The following is an 18,532-nucleotide window of genomic DNA, read 5'->3' as shown; positions in this document are numbered from 1 at the left end:
CTCCGCTCTGGCCATGTCCCAGGCCAGCTGATGGGCAGAGAGTTCTGCCTGCTTGCCCAGGGAACTCCATTCCCAGAGGCTACAGAGACTGCAACCTGGTAGAACCAGCCTGAAGTCCCCCTCCAGCCTGGGCTTTGGGGTCCTCATTGTCCCATGTTGTGGGTTTGGACCCATTTCAGCATGAGCAAGGGTCTTTATATCTTTAAGCCTCAGTGTTCCATCTCAAACGTGGGGGTAAAACAGTATCAAACCCTGGGGGCAGGTGTCAGTGTGGGAATTACATAAAGCAAGGCTGCAAGGTGCCGCCCAAGGGGGTCACGCACCCACAAGCACCAAACGGAGTGCGTTGTCTCCCTTGTCGGTGTTCCCTCTGTCCCGCCACCACTTGGTACCTCCCAGGGTCTCCTGGCCTTGTCTGCTGTCAGTACCTGCACATACCATCCCCTCCCAGCTTTTCTTTTTAAACACCCTCTGGGTGCTGCATGTGCCTTTCCACAAGCAGAGAACGGGCTAAGAAAGAAAGGGGTGGGAGGGACAGGTAAGCAGGGATAACTAATTCATCAACCGACCCACTGGTGGTTCTCTCTCCCTCCTCCCCTTCCCTCCTCTCTCTCTCTCTGTGACACACACACACACACACACACACACACACACACACACACACCCTGTGTTGGGCGATGAGAGTACCAATTCTTATAAACTCTAAGACCCCTTTTATTTTGGAGACGAAGAGGACACACACACACAAACACACACACACACACACACACACACACACACACACACAGTGCCACAGCGCCACCTTTCTCAAGTAGCACCTTAAAGCTCTGCATGGCTGTTAAAGAGGCTAGAAACTAAAGTCATAAGAATAATTGCCTGGCTCTCCTTTAAGCAAAGGAGACTGCACTTGTGCTTGGAAGCACCAGTAATTGGGCTGTTATGTCATATTACAAGTATATTTATATGAAAGTACTGAAAATATCAATTCCTTTTTAAAAAACAGTTATGCAAACAAGCAGACTTGATGACATCATTATCAAAATTTTAAAAATATAGGTAGATATTCCCACCCCCACCCGCATGTTCCAGCTTCTCCTTCCCCAACATGTGGTATATGTGACAGGCTGCACACATGCCCAGTGGCTGTTTTTTTCCTGTAGTTGCCGACAGGCAGGGATCACACCACAGTGAGCAGGGCACCACCTGAGGGCCTTGGTGGCCAGTTGGGCTCTGGCCTTGCTGCCTGTCACTGTGTGGCCATGGATCAGTTTCTTCCCCATTCTGGGCCTCAGCTTTCTCACCTGTGACATAGGAGAGTGGAAACCCGGCAAGCCCCCCCCAGCCACTGCTCTGACTTCAAGGTCTGGACATCTGGGCTTGGCTGCCTGGTCTCACTCAGCCCCTGAGTTTCCAGTAAGGTGATCGCCTGCAGAGAACGGCCCTATGGCTTGATTTCCAGATACCTGGAGAAAAGTGTGCTTTCTCTTCTTCCATGAAATCACAAATTTATCTAGATATCTGGAAACCAAGTCACAGAGTTGTAGGATCTACTTTTTCAACTTTTCATCCCCTGTAGTTGCCAATTCTGCATGTGCTAGTCCTGTAGAAATAAGTTAAACTAAAGTAACTTGAGGGAAGGAACTTCATGGAAGGATGGAGAGTCCACAGGGCTTGTTTTCCAAAGAAAAGTGTTGTTTGGAGGAGCATAATTATAAGCCTACAGCTTATCATAAAGCCGTTCAAAAAAAAAGGCCAGGCATGGTGGCTCATGCCTGTAATCCCAGTGCTTTGGGAGGCTGAGGCGGGTGGATCACCTGAGGTCAGGAGTTCGAGACCAGCCCGGCCAACATGGTAAAACCCTAACTCTACTAAAAAATACAAAAATTAGCTGGGCGTGGTGGCAGATGCCTGTAATCCCAGCTATTCGGGAGGCTGAGGCAGGAGAATCGCTTGAACCTGGGAGGCAGAGGTTGCAGTGAGCCGAGATTGCACCACTGCACTCCAGCCTGGGCAAAAAGAGTGACACTCCATCTCAAAATAATTATAATAACAATAATAATAATAACTCAGAGCCAGGCTCGTGGATGGAAATATAGTGCCAAGTCACATTCTGCTTAAAGTTGTAACAAATACAGGCAAGTTAAAAGAAAAAAAAAGTATACTTTCTGAGTCAGCCCCAAGGGCCCTCCTTGGCAGCATGGGTTTCCTGCCCGTGAATGTCCTAGTTGCCTAGGGCCGGGGTCCCCAAGGGCAGAGCTCACAGTGAAAGGCAAAAGGTCACTGTGTGTGAGACAGCAGTGGTGCTGGGCGTCAGGCCCTCTTAGGGCCTCAGTTTCCCCTCTACTTAAAGGGCCTTTCTGGGTCTATAATACCTTATGATTCCAAAGCCAGATAGAAGGTCCAAGGAAATCCCCTCTGAAGCTCCTATTTGTAGTTGAACAGACAAAATCCATTTGTAAAAAGTGAGCATTAAGTACTTTTTTAAAGGGGAAAATTTAGTGTTGATTTAGGAAAAACATGATCCAGTTGTAAAGCACTTAGGAACCATCCCAGATTCCCTGGCAAGGAAGGGATGAGTTTCTGGCTTCAGGAACTCACATGGAGTCACAGGGGCCCCAGCCCAGGTGGTGTGTGGAGCCCGGCTCGCCTACACCTGGCTGGAGAGGGCCTGGTTTTGGGTGGCCTGGGCCCTAGTCCCATATGGGGATGCACATGAGACCTTCTTGGCCCCATGGACCTGCTGTCTCCAGAGTCTTTTCTGGAAAGGGGAAGGAGAGCCCTTGAGACAGGCTGAACTCCAAAGCAGATTCTCTCACCTCTGTCCTGGACCCTCGATCCCTGGCCCCTGGCATGGCAGATGCTTCCCTTCTCACCTGCAGCTTGAGCGCTCGATGATGAAAACTCAGTCCAGGAGCGACAGAGGAAACGCATCTTTCCTGGGCACTGCCAGTGGGTGCTGCTCACGGAGTGTGCCTCACCATTCTGCATGGAAATCTTAAAAATAAAGCCTGTCTTCTTCCCTTTCTCCCTGAATGAAACACACAGAGCAGGATCTCCCCATTTCATGGGGACTCGGTGTCATCGCCAGGGACAGTCCTCATAGGTCTGTGTGATCAGAAGCCGCTGAGAGCTGGGGTTAGGGCTCCCGCGTGCGATGCCTCCACGCGGCTGTGCTTTCTTAGTTCGGGGATCTGCTCTCTGCAGCTCTTCTTTTTCTCCCTTGATATCACTCTGTCACTTGCCACTGCTATCACTGTACCTGCCTCTGGTCATTGCCATTTCTACTTCTGATACGTGGCAGCTACTCTTTGTGGTTGTTAAAACTAGACAAGCATACTTGTTCTCATTATGCATAAAGCAAGAGTCGCTGGGCGCCAAGTGAGGGTCTGTGCCGCTCTTCCGCGTTGCAGCTCAGAGGCCTTTCATTACATCCGAGTTCTGGGATTGGCTTTGGAGAAGAGGTTACCATGAAAGTGACATGTTATTGTTCTTGCTTTCTAGGGTTGACTGCAGACCAAGTCAACAATCCCACAAAATCCCAGTGGAGGGAGACATTGCTAGGAATTTTCCCAACTCCAAATAGACCTCGTATATGAAATTATACATACTGAGCATTTGCATACAGATCATATAAAAATTCTAGACATTATTCCCTAGTCACATGTAGTACACAGTTAGTATAAATAGACTAAGACAAGACTGTATAAAAAGTAAGTGTGTTCTGGGAACGCTGACACAGCACTGATACGGATGCAGCTCTGCAGTCTTTGGCCTGCCACTGTTTCCAGTTTCCCCGGTGGGCATCCTCAGGAGGGGCCCTGGGACTGATGGAGGTTGGAGAAGAAAGTCACCTGTGTGCCCCAGTGGGTTAGGTGGGTGGTGGGCCATTGTAGCGCAGCATGAGCGTGAAGGAGCGGGCGAAGTTGTTGGCCAGGGTACAGCTGCGGTCCTCTTCCCTGATTGGGAGCAGGAACAGCAGGAGGAGGAACAGCAGCAGAAGCAGCTGCAGTGGGAGTGCCACACAGCACACCCTCCGGAAGAGGGAGCCCAGTCCTCGCCACCGCCGAGTCTGCGGAACCAACACAGCACAGGTGAGTGGGCTGGGGGGGCTCTGGTGGTGGGGGCCAGGTTCAGGCGACAAGGAGGATGCCAGGAGCAGTGGTGGCACTGAACTGACTGTATGACAGTGTACGTCTCCGTGTTCTCATCTGTGAAATGGGGCTAATGTAAGTTTTGCCAGAAACAAGGTTTCTGCAGTTTTCCCAAAGCGTTCAAGGCATGAAAGGAAGAATAGAAAATAACAGTTGCAGGCTCTGCCATTGTGACATATATCTTTGCCTGGTGTAGCAGAGTGCTGTCTGTGAATCCTAAGGTCACTTGATTTCTCAGAACCTCAAGTTTCTCATCTACAGATGGGGCAATAATGGCACCTACATGACAGAATTGTCATGAGGATCCAATGAGGCAGAGCCTGGCACGTAGTAAGTATATACTAGCTGCTGTCATGATTAGTATGCATCCTTAATATTTCACCATCTAAATCTTCGTGATCACCATCATCACCACCATCAAGTTCATCATCATCACTTTCTTCTTCCTCTTGTCTTTCTTCCCTTTTTCCTCTTTCTCCTCCCCCTCTTCCCTCTTTCTCCTCCCCCTCTTCCTTTTCTTTTCTTTTTTTTTTTGAGATGGAGTCTCGCTGTGTCGCCCAGGCTGGAGTTCAGTGGCGCGATCTCAGCTCACTGCAACCTCCACCTCCCAGGTTCAAGCAATTCTCTCCCACAGCCTCCCGGGTAGCTGGAGTTTCAACATGTTTCAACTCTGCTACAATGTCCTTCAAAGTGGCCAAGAAAATATTTTCTAAAGTCTGGAGGGACTGGCCAGGTTGTGGCTTCATGGATGTCTGACTGCCAAGGAGTGCAGGGGCAAGAGCTGGTCACTCAGAAAAGTGAGGCCCTCATGGTCAAGATGCTGCAGAGTGCAGGACGAGCCCAGCTTTTAGGATCCTAGCAGACTGGGTCCCCACCCAGACTCTGTTACTCAACAGCTATGCGACCTCGGGTAAATCAATATTAGATTCTCTGTTTCCTGCTCTGCAAAATGGGGATCAAACACCAACCCCTGGTGAGGGTGACGATGGTGATGAAGAAGCACTGTTAAATGCAAATGTTCCTGGGAGGTTCAATCCTGGGCAGTTCTGTCTCTCTACCTCTCCTCTCTGAGTCAACTCATGTATTCCCCTGCTCCAGGTATCTCCTCCAGATGATAACACTTAACCCTGTGCCACCAGCCTCAAATGTGTTCACTCACCAAAGTCCTTAGACACTGATTTTATAAAACAGTCTGCTTATAACAATGAATAAGTACTCTTGGCTGCATGTATTTCAGCAGTGACTTCGGGAGTGGAGGGTGGGGGTGGGTGACACATTGTTTAAGCAGCTGAAAGAGTGTGAGTTCACAGAGAAGGTGGCTCTTCCCATAGCTGCTGGGCTGGGTGGAGCCAAATCTCTGACCCATGAGACCCACCCAGGGAGAGAGAAAAGGGGCAAGACAATGAGCTGTAGGGCCACCCAGCCTGGGTTTCCACTGCAACTAACAACCTGTAATTAAGGTTCTCCCAAATGGAGGGTCTGCTTACAAGTGTCCTTTTTTATTTGCCCCTCCATTCTCAGAGCTAACATTTTGCTTATTCAAGAGAGGGGTTGTGCCTTGGCCATGATCCTCTGGGGAAAACATCTTTGAAGGTCCAAAAAGTGTTTACACATACAAGTGTTGACAAGGGATGGTCTTCTCAAAGGATTCCTGCTGCCTGCCCATTGCCCGTTTACTTAGAGCTCACATCCTCACTTAGAGGGCCCTGGATTCCAAAATGCTCTTAAAAATAAGACACCTTTCAGTATGTTTCTCAAATGCTTAGAAAAAAAAATCACACACACACACATACACACACAGACACACACACACAGACACACACATACACACAATCTTCTAAGAAGCCAACAAGAAAAATGACAACCTCAGCTCTTCCAAAGAGAGAAGGGGCTTCCTCAGGAAGTTATAAGCTCCCCATCTGATATGGTTTGGTTTTGTACCCACCCAAATCTCATCTTGAATTATAGTTCCTATAATTCCCATGTGTTATGGGGGGACGCAGTGGGAGATAATCGAATCATGGGGGCAGTTTCCCCCATACTGTTCTCATGGTACTGAATAAGTCTCGCAAGATCTGATGGTTTTATAAGGGGCTTCCCCTTTCACTTGGCTCCCATTCTCTCTTGTCTGCTGCCATGTAAGATGTGCCTTTCTTCTTCTGCCATAATTGTGAGGCCTCCCCAGCCATGTGGAACTGTGAGTTCATTAAACCTCTTTTTCTTTATAAATTACCCAGTCCCGGGTATGTCTTTATCAGCAGCATGAAAACGGACTAATACATCATCCCTGAGGGTAGTGAAGCAGGGATCGATGAGCCCATGGGGGTGAGGAGGGAGTATATGTTGTGTAGAGGAGTTAACATACCCAACAGAGGCTCTGACCAAGAGTCCTCCAAGGTCTTACATGATGAATCTGAGACTCCAGATTTCTGAGGATCACAGGCTAGAGTTCATCACAGTCCATGAGATCTAATATTCTACCATTGGTGAAATGGGATGTGGGGCAAATATAAGGTTTGGAGTCTTGGGTTCTAACCCTGACTCTACCATTTCCTAGTTGTGTGATCTAGGGCATGTCACTTAGCCTCTCAGAGCCTCAGTTTCTTCTCTGTTGGGAGAGAGTGATACTTGCCTACCAATGTAGGAAGGATAAATGAGGCCATGCATGCTATGCATAAAGTGCACAGTAGGCACCCAATAAAGGCTCACTTCCTTTCTCCTCTGGCTGATGGGTGTGGGGCAGAGAGGCAGCTCCTGCAAGCCCCACAAGCTTTCCCTCCACCAGGGATGCAGGGATTAGGCACCATCATCACCTCCAGTCCCATCAGGGAAGAAAGCCCTGCCCTCCTTAAATGCCATCTCTCAGCTCCTTAAAGACCCTCACGTCCTATTGCCACAGGGCCTTTGCACAGGCTGTCCCTTGTGTCTGGAATGCTCATTGCCCTTCTTTCTCCACTCCACCTGGTTAGCGCTGACTGATCACTCTAATCTCACCCTGAGTCACTTCCTCCAGGAGGCCTTCCCTGGCCTTACGCATCCTCAGGGCACCCTTTCTCTGGATCACTGATTAAGATCTGTGCTGCCCTTAACTCCTCGGAGGCGGGGTCCACATTAGTCTTATACTTTACTGTATCCTCAGCAGTGCTCAGTAAATATTTGCTGAATGAATGAAACCATGAATATAAGGCTCCTTCCCTCCCTGCACCTCTGGCCATCAGCTTCTCCCTCAATACATCAAAGGCCACCCCTGAGACAGGGCCACCTGCTGTCTGTGAGCTGTTCTCACTGTGCCCACAGTTCACCAGGATGTCTGGGTTCCACTTGTTAGTGAACTCACTATACACACCCCCAAAGGTCCTGAGCTCCGCTCTTCACCTCACTCAGGGGCCTCCTGGGCGCCTTGAACATCTCTGTGAGGCCGACTTTCCTATGCCCATTTTCCAGAGGAAGAAACTGAGTCTGGGAGAGTACCCAGTCCAAGGTCACACAGATAGGCTCAGCTCTCCAGTGTCACTCCAGAGCCCAGGCTCTTCCTACTAACCCACGTGGCATTTCTCACTAGAAACAGCAATTAAAACGAGAACAAAAGTCTCTGGGGCCTCTGTTGTTCAACCTGGATCTGTGGAGGGTGGGTGTGCTCTGACCTGGGGCCCGGAGAGAGGAAGTCACACTCCATCACCGCTGAGGCTAAGGGTCTTACCCGGGACCTGGCCAGGTCTCAGTACCCACCACAAAGATGCTTCCAGGCAGGCACCAAGCACGGGACGGTGGGAGGAGGCCCACTGAGCCAGCTGCTCTCTGGCATGGAGGGTGTGCCCGCCCCACTGCCTCTCATGAAACCCTCACTTAGCCTCTGAAGGCCCCTCTGAGCACTGCTCAGCCCCTGCTGGCTTCCTCCTCCTGGGTGTCCCCAAGACTCCCAGGAAGGGGGTGTGGCCAGGACCACTGTCTTGCTCTGGCAGCACCAGCAGGTCTTAGGGCAGCCCTGGTTTCCCAGACTGGGCCCTGCCACTTCTGACTTGGATGTTGTCTTCACTAAGTTCTGGGCACCAGAAGCACTGAATTACAGCCCTGCGTTCGCTCCCTGTAAGAGCTCAGAGGCTCTGGGAATTTCCCACACGTGGACACGATGGCAGTGGCTGGGCAAGGGGCTGGGTTTGTCTTGCCTCCTCACTGGGGTGGCTCTGCGTGGATGTCAGGCCACAGAGATGTATTTTTTCAGTTGATTTTGGAGAGGGAGGGGGATGGGATGATCTGAGCTGGCCTGTGGTTTAGCTAATAAGTGAGAAGTGCCCATGGATGTAATGATGGAGTGATATTGTCATTACTCAAGCAAGGACGGAGCCTCATCCAGGAGCAGATGTATGACCATAGGCTTCCTCTCCTCCTCCCACTTCCCTTCTGCACCTTTCCTTATCTGCCATCCCCCTGTGAGCAGGCTTTGCTCCTAGGATAGAGACCAAGGTCAGTGAGGGTCTAGGTTGACCCAGAGGCACCTAGTTTGGGAAACTGGGTGATCATGATGCTTTTTGCTGACAGGGGCATGGGAATTTGATGGGGATGGGGATTTGATGGGGATGGGGATTTGATGGGGATGAGGATTTGATGGGGACGAGGATTTGATGGGGATGGGGATTTGATGGAGATGGGGATTTGATGGGCATGGGAGGTCAGTTTTAGATATGATGAGTAGGAGGTGCCTGCGGGACCCCCAAGGAAACATCTAGTGGGCAGTTGAGGTTTTAGGACTGAGGCTAGAAGGAGAGACCTGCGTTAGAGATGAAGCAAGAGCTCACGCAGTCTGAAGACAGTGCATAACCACAGGCGTGGAAGGAGGTGCCAGGGAGAGTCACCTACGAGATGGTGCAGAAAGCCACAGGTGTGGGAGGAGATGCCAAGGGGAGAATGACCCAAGAGACAGTGCATAAACCAGAGGCCTGGAAGGAGATGCCAGGGAGAGCCACCCACCAGATGGTGCATGAACCACAGGCATGGAAGGAGATGCCAGGGAGAGTTACCCACGAGATAGTGTGCAAACCACAGGCATGGAAGGAGGTGCAAGGGAGAGTGACCCAGGACAGGGACAGGTCCTGGAGAACCTGAGGATGCCACCCATGAAGAAAGAGGCATTGTATTTCTAGTGCCTCTACCCAGCCCCTACAGGTCACTTATCCATTACGAAAGCAATGGTAGCAACTTCACAGGGAGAAGCCTCCCTAAGGGCAGGCACTCTTAACCGATGATCAGAGTGAGCACAGCCCATGTGCGACATGCTCACACCATGTGTCTCCTGATAAGAGGCACAAGTAAACCACAGCACTGCGCTGTGACATTCCTGCCAGGAACCTGCCACCAAATCCAATCACAAGGAAACAGCAGGGAAACCGAAACCGAGGGATATTCTACAAACTGTCCAGCCTGTGCTCAAAAAGGTCAAGGTCAAGAAGAATTAAGAAAAACTGAGGAACTGGGCCATATTGGAGGAAAACAGAGATGTGACAATAAATGCAATGTGTGATCTTGGATTGGATCTTGGACTGAGAAAAAAATCTACCAGTAAGACTGTCTAAGTGGTACATCCAGACAATGGAATATAATTCAGCAGTCAAAAGAAATGAGGTATTGGCCTGGTGCAGTGGCTCACGCCTGTAATCCCAGCACTTTGAAAGGCCAAGGCAGGTGGATCACTTGAGGTCAGGAGTTTGAGACCAGCCTGGCCAACATGGTGAAACCCCATCTCTACTAAAAGTACATACACACAAAAAAATTAGCCTGGCGTGGTGGTGGGCACCTGTAATTCCAGCTACTTGGGAGGCTGGGGCAGGAGAATCGCTTGAACCTGGGAGATGGAGTTTGCAGTGAGCAGAGATTGCACCACTGCACTCCAGCATGGGCAACAGGTGAGACTCCATCTCAAAAAAAGAAAAAAAAAAAGAAGAAAAGAAAAAAGAAATGAGCTATCAAGCCACAAAGACACTGAGGAACCTTAAATGCATGTTGACAGTGCCAAGGGAAAACACCTGCCACTTAGCAGACTGGGAAAGGGAGTCTCCCTTTCCCCGGGGGAGTTTAGAGAAGACTCTACTCCTCCACCTCTTGTGGAGGGATGTCAGGCCCGCCCGCAGTTATCCAGAGACCTGTCTCCCTGTGATGCTGTGTTTCAGCGGTCATGCTCCTAGTCCACTTTCATGTTCCATCCTGTACACCTGGCTCTGCCTTCTAGACAGCAGTAGCAAATTAGTGAAAGTACTAGAAGTCTCTGATATGCGGAAATAATGGCATAAGCTGTCCTCTCTCTCTCCCTCTCTCTCTCTCTGCCTCGGCTGCCAGGCAGGGAAGGGCCCCCTGTCCAGTGCACACGTGACTCACGTGACCTTGTCAATCACTGGAGATGACTCACACTCCTTACCCTGCCCCTTTTGCCTTGTATCCAATAAATAACAGCGAAGCCTGGCATTCAGGTCCACTACCGGTCTCCGCGTCTTGGTGGTAATGGTCCCCGGGCCCAGTTGTCTTTTCTTCTATCTCTTTGTCTTGTGTCTTTATTTCTACAGTCTCTCGTCTCTGCACACGGGGAGAAAAACCCACCGACCCTGTGGGGCTGGTCCCTACAAATTTTGAGAGAAAGTTATGATCTAACACGGAATATTCACGGAGATTTGGTGTTACAGTAGCTCATTCAATCTAAGAGGCTGATTATAAAGTGCACCATTATTTTACAAACCACTAAGAAAGGAAAGAACAGCAACCAAGATGGTGCATCTGATTGGAAAGCCCACATCAGTATGGGGGACCAAGGGAGCTGCACCTTCAGTGTAAGGAGAAATGAGAAATAAACCCACCTCACAGAAAGAGGAGGCAAGGAAATTCCAGGTCTTCTCTTGGCAGTGGGTGAAGGGTAGGAAATCAAAACTCCTCCTTAAGAGTTTGAACCACAGGCTGGAGCTCCCCAAGGTTGGCGGTCTCGGTTTACACAATCAGTGTGGTCCAAAGGAAACCCAAATAGAACACAACCCGCAAGCAGACATTTTAATTTAAAGGAATCTCAGGTTGGGGGTGACGGGCAGTAAACCTAAATCTTCACTGGAAGAACTACATTGTAATAAGACACCTGAATTCCAGAGATGTGAAAATGTGAAAAATTATGAGTCTTAAAACCTATGAAACACAGTCAAATAAATAAAATGCTACTCTCAGGTCACACAACATCTGGGTCTATATTCCAAGAACCCACATATGAAATGGATGGGAGATGCCTGCTCTCTGCTTCTGCAAACTAGCACTGCCCTATTCCACCCTGGCTCACAGAACCTTTGGCCAGTCCATCCCCAACTAAAAGTTTGTCTCAGGTAGGGCTATACCGCTTCTCTGGGCCAATGCAAGGAATGCAATTTAGTTGACTCACAGCACAACTGCAACTCGAAAAGCAATTACATTTCACGTGTCTAAATGCTGCAGGCAAACACAACTGTGGCAGTGAGTTGGCAAGTGTGTAGGCAGCTGCAAATTTAATAAATCTTAATTATTCTGTTTATACAAACAAGCAGGCTGAAGCCACTGACGTAGCTGGGGCTTTCAATGACTTGGAGCATGGAGGGAGGAAAAAAAGTGTGGAGAACCAACTGCTCGTAAATAATTAGCTTTGGGGTAAGTTTTTTTTCCCCCTTTCCCCTTAGACCAAAAATAATATGTGGAATGTTTTTAAGTTGGCAAGATTACAGCCTCTGAAGACAGCACCTACTTGCTACCTGCCAGGCCTGTGAATGTGCATACGTGCATGCGTGCGCATAACCACACAGGCATACGCCACACCCCAACCCGCGAAGAATCACGCACACACCAAAGCGAAGGGAGGATTTGCCCCTCAGATGTGTCATTGCTCACTTCGCTCTCAGAAAGCAAAGGAGGACAGTGTCTGCAGAAGTCTCCCAGGTCCCCATTCACACAGCACTTGAGAACCTACTATGTGCCATTGTTACAAAAGGAACTTTGCTACCAGGAGCTGAGTGGACTCGCATTTGAGTTTGGAAGACTGCGGCTAAATGACTCACTGAAGGTCATACACACTAATGGGGGAGCCTGGGTTTGAACCCAGAGTGTAAAGTGGTGGTTCTCAAAGTGTGGTCCCCGAGCCCCCAGCAGCAGCATCACCTGAGATCGTGTTAGAAATGCAGATTCATGGGCCACCCTAAAACTAATGAATCGAAAACTCCGGAGGTGGGGTCCAGCAATCTATGTTTTATCGAGCTGTCCTATAAATGAGCCACAGACGGTCTCCGTGTATTGGCCCCCACGTTGTTTACTTCTTCACAGTGGGCTGAGATCCGTTAGCTCGAAAGGCAGCGAGCACCAAAGTCAAATTTTTACACATCCAATTGTTTTAAACATAGCCCAAGTAAGCAGATTCTTTAGTCATTTAGGGCTGTCCTGCTTTGCATACCCCACCAAGCTGTGCCCAACGTCTTCTGGTCATAGGCAAGATACACCTCAGGGCTACATGGATCCCAAGTGGTGTGACCTTCAGAGCTCTCTGACCCAGAGATTCCCACTGGGCTACTGCTACTGGGCAGCATCAGCTGGACGCGTGTGCTCTGGCCCCATCCCCCTCTCTCCACCCAGGCAGGATGTACAGTCTATAGGACAGGTCACTGCTCCTCTGTTCACTGATGTATCTCAGTGCCTAAAACAGAGCTTGGCACAGTCAGAACTAAGGAAGGAAGGAGGGAAGGAAGGAAGGAAGGAAGGAAGGAAGGAAGGAAGGAAGGAGGGAGGGAAGGAAGGTAGGAGGGAAAGAAGGAGGGAAAGAAGGAAGGGAGGGAGGGTAGAGACAGCAAGGAACACTATGACTGTGAACATATCACAGTAACACATTAATTACAGGTTGTAGGAACCTGAGCCTGCACTGGAGGGCTGGTGTCAGCCAGCAAATGTCACTACTCAAAAACATTTAGTGAGCACTTACTACGTGCTAGGCACCATGGCTAGACACCAGGGGGCCCAGACTTGACACCCACATGGATCCTGGCCTGGGGGCTGCGTAGGTGGGGGCTTCCAACCAGAGAGAGGTTTAAAGTGCAGGAGCTAGACCAGGTCCTAGGTCCCCCGTCTCCCACCAGGACCCACCAGGCCGGCCTGTGTAGAGCACCTGTCCTTTCCTGATGATTTTCCCTTTCTCATGAGAAGTCTGTTTGTTATTCTAAACTGGGGGGGTGTTGGGGGCAGGGCTTAAGTGATCAGAAGCTTTTCTACTTTCATATACAACAGTTCACACGATCTTCAAAACAAGTTCATGAAGTAAATAAGGTTGCCATTAAGAGTTCCATTTTAGGCTGGGTGCAGTGGCTCACGCCTGTAATCCTAGCACTTTGGGAGGCCGAGGAGGGTGGATCACCTGAGGTCAGGAGTTTGAGACCAGCCTGGCCAACATGGTGAAACCCCGTCTCTACTGAAAATACAAAAATTAGCCGGGCGTGGTGGTGCATGCCTGTAATCCCAGCTACTCGGGAGGCTGAGGCAGGAAAATTGCTTGAACCCGGGAGGCAGAGGTTGCAGTGAGCTGAGATTGTGCCACTGCACTCCAGCCTGGGTGACAGGAGACTCTGTCTCAAAGGAAAAAAAAAAAAAAGCTCCATTTTATAGATGGGGAAAGTGAGTCCCAAGGGGCCAAACAACTCCCTCGAAGCCACAAAGCCAGTTGGTATTGGGCCCAGAGCCCAGCCTTGATTCTGTGACTGCCCTGCCCAGTCCATTGGTCACCCACTCTCCTATAGATGTTACTTATGACACCAGCCGGAGGCCAAGAAGAAATCACAGATTTCTAGGAAATGCAGATTCCAAAGAATGAGAGATCTCAAGGAACTCAGAGCTCCTTGGATGAGAGCATGCCGGAGGAGGCTCGTGTCATTACGGGCCAGTGCCTAGCAGGAAAACACAGCATTCGTTCCCTTGGAAACGGTGGCACTAGGAGACACCAATTTACACTTGGCTTTTCCAGAAATGGGGAGACACTCCAGGCCCCGGGGAAGTCTTCTCCAAGTCACAGTGTGGAAGGTTAACAACATGGGTTTTGGATTCAGAGGCCAGAGGCCACTGAGGAGCTGAGGCCTTCCTTGAACAAGTCACTTCAGGCTTGCCCCTTCCGTTTCCTCGTGCTCAAAGTTGAGATTATACTGCCTCCTAGTTGTCGCTGGGAGAGTTACAGGAGAGGCCCTAACCACAACTTAGCACAGTTCCTGGCACACACAGCGGGTGGCCAATACATAGCATCTCAAGCAATAATCATACCTATTACTCGTTGTCATTACTACTGCTGTTATTGTTATTGCTTCAGTCTGCAAAGAGCCTGGGAGTGACTCTGAGCATGGCTCAGTAGGGTAAGTGGAAACACCTGCCTAGTAGAACTCAAAGGCACAATCCCTCCCTCTCCTGTCCCTACTGAGCCCTGTAGACTCTCCATCACCAGGGTGGCCACACCGTCCAGTTTGCCCACAACAACCCAGGTTTCCTGGGACAGTCCCGGTTCACACCTGTTGTCACAGCGTAATCATTGGTAGCATCTTTGTCCACTCCCCAGCGTGTCCTGATTTAGGAGGGTGAACTCCAAGATCCCCTCTCTGCTATGTGCCTGTCCCAGCAGAGGGCTCTGCACACCCTGCCAGCCTCCCCCCAAGCCTGGGGCTTCTTGAGAGCAAGAATCCTGGGGCCCAGCACAGTGCAGCCCAGAGTTGATCCCCCATAAATGTTCTTTGGTCTTCCTGGAACCTTCCAGAAAGCCCACGAGTCTTGCCCCAGTGTCACGGGCCCACCAACCCCCCAGGCACCCTGCCCGCTAGCCATGTGGAGCAGATGGCAGACACTGTACCTTTTGGAATCCAGTCGGCTCCCCTGGAGAACTTTGTGTCTGTTATTTTAGGGAAGGAGAGGAAAAGGGGGAAAAAAAATAAGTTAAGTGAGTGAAACTTAAATCCCAACAGAGCCTGTAATGGAATATTCATTTTGTCAGGGGAGTGTTTCTTTAAAACTTCTGGTCATCTGGACAGCCTGAGCCAGCAGGTGATTCGATTTAATGAGCTTTTTAACACACTTCAGGCCCAGCTGGGATTCTGTCTGGAAAGGCCGTGGCCAAGGCCGGCGGGGCCATGGCCAACCTGGCTTGGGCTGGGCTGACACCTAGTGGCCATCTCGGCTGCTCCCGGGCCAGGAAAGCCTGGGGCGCCCAGCTTGGGTCTGGGGTCTGAGGCTGAAAGGGCCCTTAGGGGCCAGCTCACCACCCTCCTCAGACTTAGGGACCTAGGAAACCTAATTTCTGTGCCTCAGTTTCCTCATTGGTTCACAGGGCATATAACAGGAATCACCTCCTTTATGTAACACACAACACATATTCCTTTATATAACATATAACACATATTCCTTTATATAACATATAAAGGAATCACCTCCTTTAAAGGGCTGTTATGAGGACATAGCATTGAGCAAAGGTTATGATCATTACTAGTTTTGCTATTATTATTATTATTATTTTGTGTGAGGCGACACAGGGGCCCCCGAAAAGGAAGGTGCTTGCTCAACTAAGACACAGGGGAAGTTAGAGACATGGGGCTGGACCCCAGGGCTCCCGATGCCACTCCAGTGCCTCCCCAGGTCACGCCTACAACACAAGGGTGTGTCTGCAGGCTGGCTCCGCCACTGACCACCCATGTGGCCTTGGACAAGTTTTTTTGCTGCTTGGAGTCTCAGCTCCCCTCTGGAGTCTGGAGATACAATGACTTGAGCAGAGGGCAACCGTACAGACTGAATGGGACAGTGCACACAGGGCCCTCGGCTTGGGAGGTTGGAAGCACTCCTTACACATTAATTATGAGGTCACTGCTGTCCTGACTGGGACTTCAGCCTCATGAGGTGGTTGGATGGTCAAATTGCATCACCTGAGTCAAGTGCTCAGAACCCATGAGTGTCCCTGTCCTCTGCCTGAGTGGTCACCTCTGCCTGGTGTGTGAATGCACAGGGCAGGGTGGATGCAGGCTTAGCACTGTATCCCCAGGAAAATCCAGGCCCAGCTACAGTCCTGTCCCTGGAATCTGGGACCTGCACATCCTTGTCACCTACCAGCAGGTGACCGGAGTCCTTCAGCTTGGACTTGTACAGCATCCACTGGTAGCGCAGATCTTCCAGCTCATCCGAGGTCCCCCTTGCTGGCCCGAGACGAAGGAGGTTCTCAAAGAGATGCTGACCTTCTGGCACCCGAGCCTCCAGCTCCTGGGGGAAACAGCAGCGTCATGGTGCGGCTTCCACATGGCCCAGACAGCCCCACTTGCCTGGTAAGGATGGGTCCATCAAATTTCACTCAACAGCAGACAGGTAGGCAGGGAGGAGGCAGACAGAATCCATAAAGTGGGACTCCCATCTGTGCAATTCAAGCCAAGGCCTAGCCCTTGCTCTCAGGAATGTTACAGATGGCCTCCTGCATGGAACAGGCAGCTGGGCTGCAGACCTCCAGTGGTCACTTCCAAATCTGACATTCCAGGACCAAGTCCCCCACAGAGCTTGACTAGAGTTCACATCATTCTAAAAGCTGTGATTGTGAACATGTCTTTCCGTTAGCATTTTGAGCCTGGCAGAGTGGTGTAATGTGCAGATTTTTCTCAGGAAATATAAATACTGTGTTTCCTTGGGATGGAAACTTTTATTCTCAGGACTCCTGAGAGGTGGTGTGATGGGGCAGTAGGAGTGGGGCTATAAATCCGGGAGTCCAGGTTTAAGTCCTGGCTTTGGATCCTGGCTCTGCCCCATTCTACTAGCATGTAATATGGGACACCCTGGTTAGCTTCTCAGAGCCCGCAGGAACGTATGCTGTACAAAAAGCAAGTGGGTTTAACATGAGGAACGGAAAGTCATTTCTGATATGGCTGGAGTTGGGTAGTGGTGTGGTGGGGGGAATGAGAGGAGTAACCAAATACGAGACAGGAGAGGCAGGCAAGGAAGACTTCCAGGTAATGGCCAACTAGATATAATTGGGACCAAATCTCTCACTAAGGACAAAATACTTAAAGCATTTTAAGGGCATGAAAGTATTAACAAAAGAATGTGAGGCACACTGGGCCACAACCTGGGAAAAAATGAAAACCCAGGGCAGTCAGCGCTGTGTTCAGATCTGCTTTTGCCCATAGAACATTTGCCAATTTGGAAGGAATAGCTGTAAAACATCTTTGCTTTTGCAGCCTCACTGGGCTGGAGAGACAAAGGTCAAAGTCTGGGGCCTGCAGAGGTGGAGAGTCTGATAGGGTTCATTCACCCTTTTGCTGAGCTCCTAAAGCCTTCAACCTATTAAAAATGAACCAGAAGTAAACCTGGACCTTGTGTAGACTTGCAGCCCAGTTCAAAGTCATCTTAGTAGACCAGGGAAACTCAAGCCTTGAACTTGGATTTAGTGGTCCCAGAATGAAAGGTCCCTACTTGCCTGGCAGTAGCAAATAAAATCGACTCTGGTGGAAAGGATTATCCTAAATCTTTTTTCTTTTTTTTTTTTGAGACAGAGTTTCTCTCTTGTTGCCCAGGCTGGAGTGCAATGGCACGATCTCGGCTCACTGCAACCTCCGCCTCCCAGGTTCAAGCAATTCTCCTGCCTCAGCCTCCCGAATAGTTGGGATTACAGGCATGTGCCACTACACCTGGCTGATTTTGTATTTTTAGTAGAAATGGGGTTCCTCCATGTTGAGGCTGGTCTCGAACTCCTGACCTCAGGTGATCCACCCTCCTCGGCCTCCCAAAGTGCTGGGATTACAGGCGTGAGCCACCGCGCCTGGCCTGTCCTAAATCTTAAATCCCTCTTATACATATTTTGGCAAACACAATGTCTAGCACACAAAGCAGCCACACAAAGACACAAGAAACCAAGAGTAAGAAGAGTCAGAAATAATATACAACAGAAACATTCATAAAATGCCTTGAGATATTAGAATTATTAGACACAATCTGTAAAAAGCTATGTTTGTTATGTTCAAATAATTAAAAGATAGGTTTAAAAATTTCAGCAAGTATCTGGAAGGTATGAAAAATGATAGAGTTTCAGTTAAGACAGGAGCTATAAAATAAAAAAAATAAAGATAAGAAAAATGATAGAGTAGATTATTAAAAGGACCAAATAGAAGTTCTAGAACTGATAACTGCAACAACAAAAGTTAAGAACTCAATAGACATGTGTAACAGAAGATGAAACACAGCTAAAGAGAGAATTAGTAAACTGAAAGATGAATCAGAAAAACTATCCAGAATGCAACACGAAGAGAGAAAAGGATGAAAAATAGTCAGGAGAGAGTAAGAGACATAAAGCACACAATGAGAAATAGTTACATATGTTTAAATGACATCACAGTAGGAGAGGA

General features: G+C 49.5%; 1 protein-coding gene across 1 annotated transcript in view; it reads right to left on the bottom strand.

The window, feature by feature from the left end:
- Window positions 1-3,536: 3,536 nt before the first annotated feature.
- Window positions 3,537-18,532, bottom strand: part of SYNE3 (spectrin repeat containing nuclear envelope family member 3) — a 54,796-nt gene continuing 39,800 nt past the window's right edge. The window contains exons 15-17 of the mRNA XM_030803131.1: window positions 16,257-16,406; window positions 15,013-15,051; window positions 3,537-4,069 (exon numbers count right to left, since the gene is read on the bottom strand). Of these exons, the coding sequence (XP_030658991.1) occupies window positions 3,869-4,069; window positions 15,013-15,051; window positions 16,257-16,406 (390 nt within the window). The 3' untranslated portion in view covers window positions 3,537-3,868. The remainder of the gene's footprint in view (window positions 4,070-15,012; window positions 15,052-16,256; window positions 16,407-18,532) is intronic.

This window comes from Nomascus leucogenys, chromosome 22a (assembly GCF_006542625.1).
Source record: "Nomascus leucogenys isolate Asia chromosome 22a, Asia_NLE_v1, whole genome shotgun sequence".
NCBI classification, from domain to species: domain Eukaryota; kingdom Metazoa; phylum Chordata; class Mammalia; order Primates; family Hylobatidae; genus Nomascus; species Nomascus leucogenys.
The sequence above is the reverse complement of the archived record's forward strand: the minus strand, read 5'-3'. Positions and strand labels throughout refer to the sequence as shown.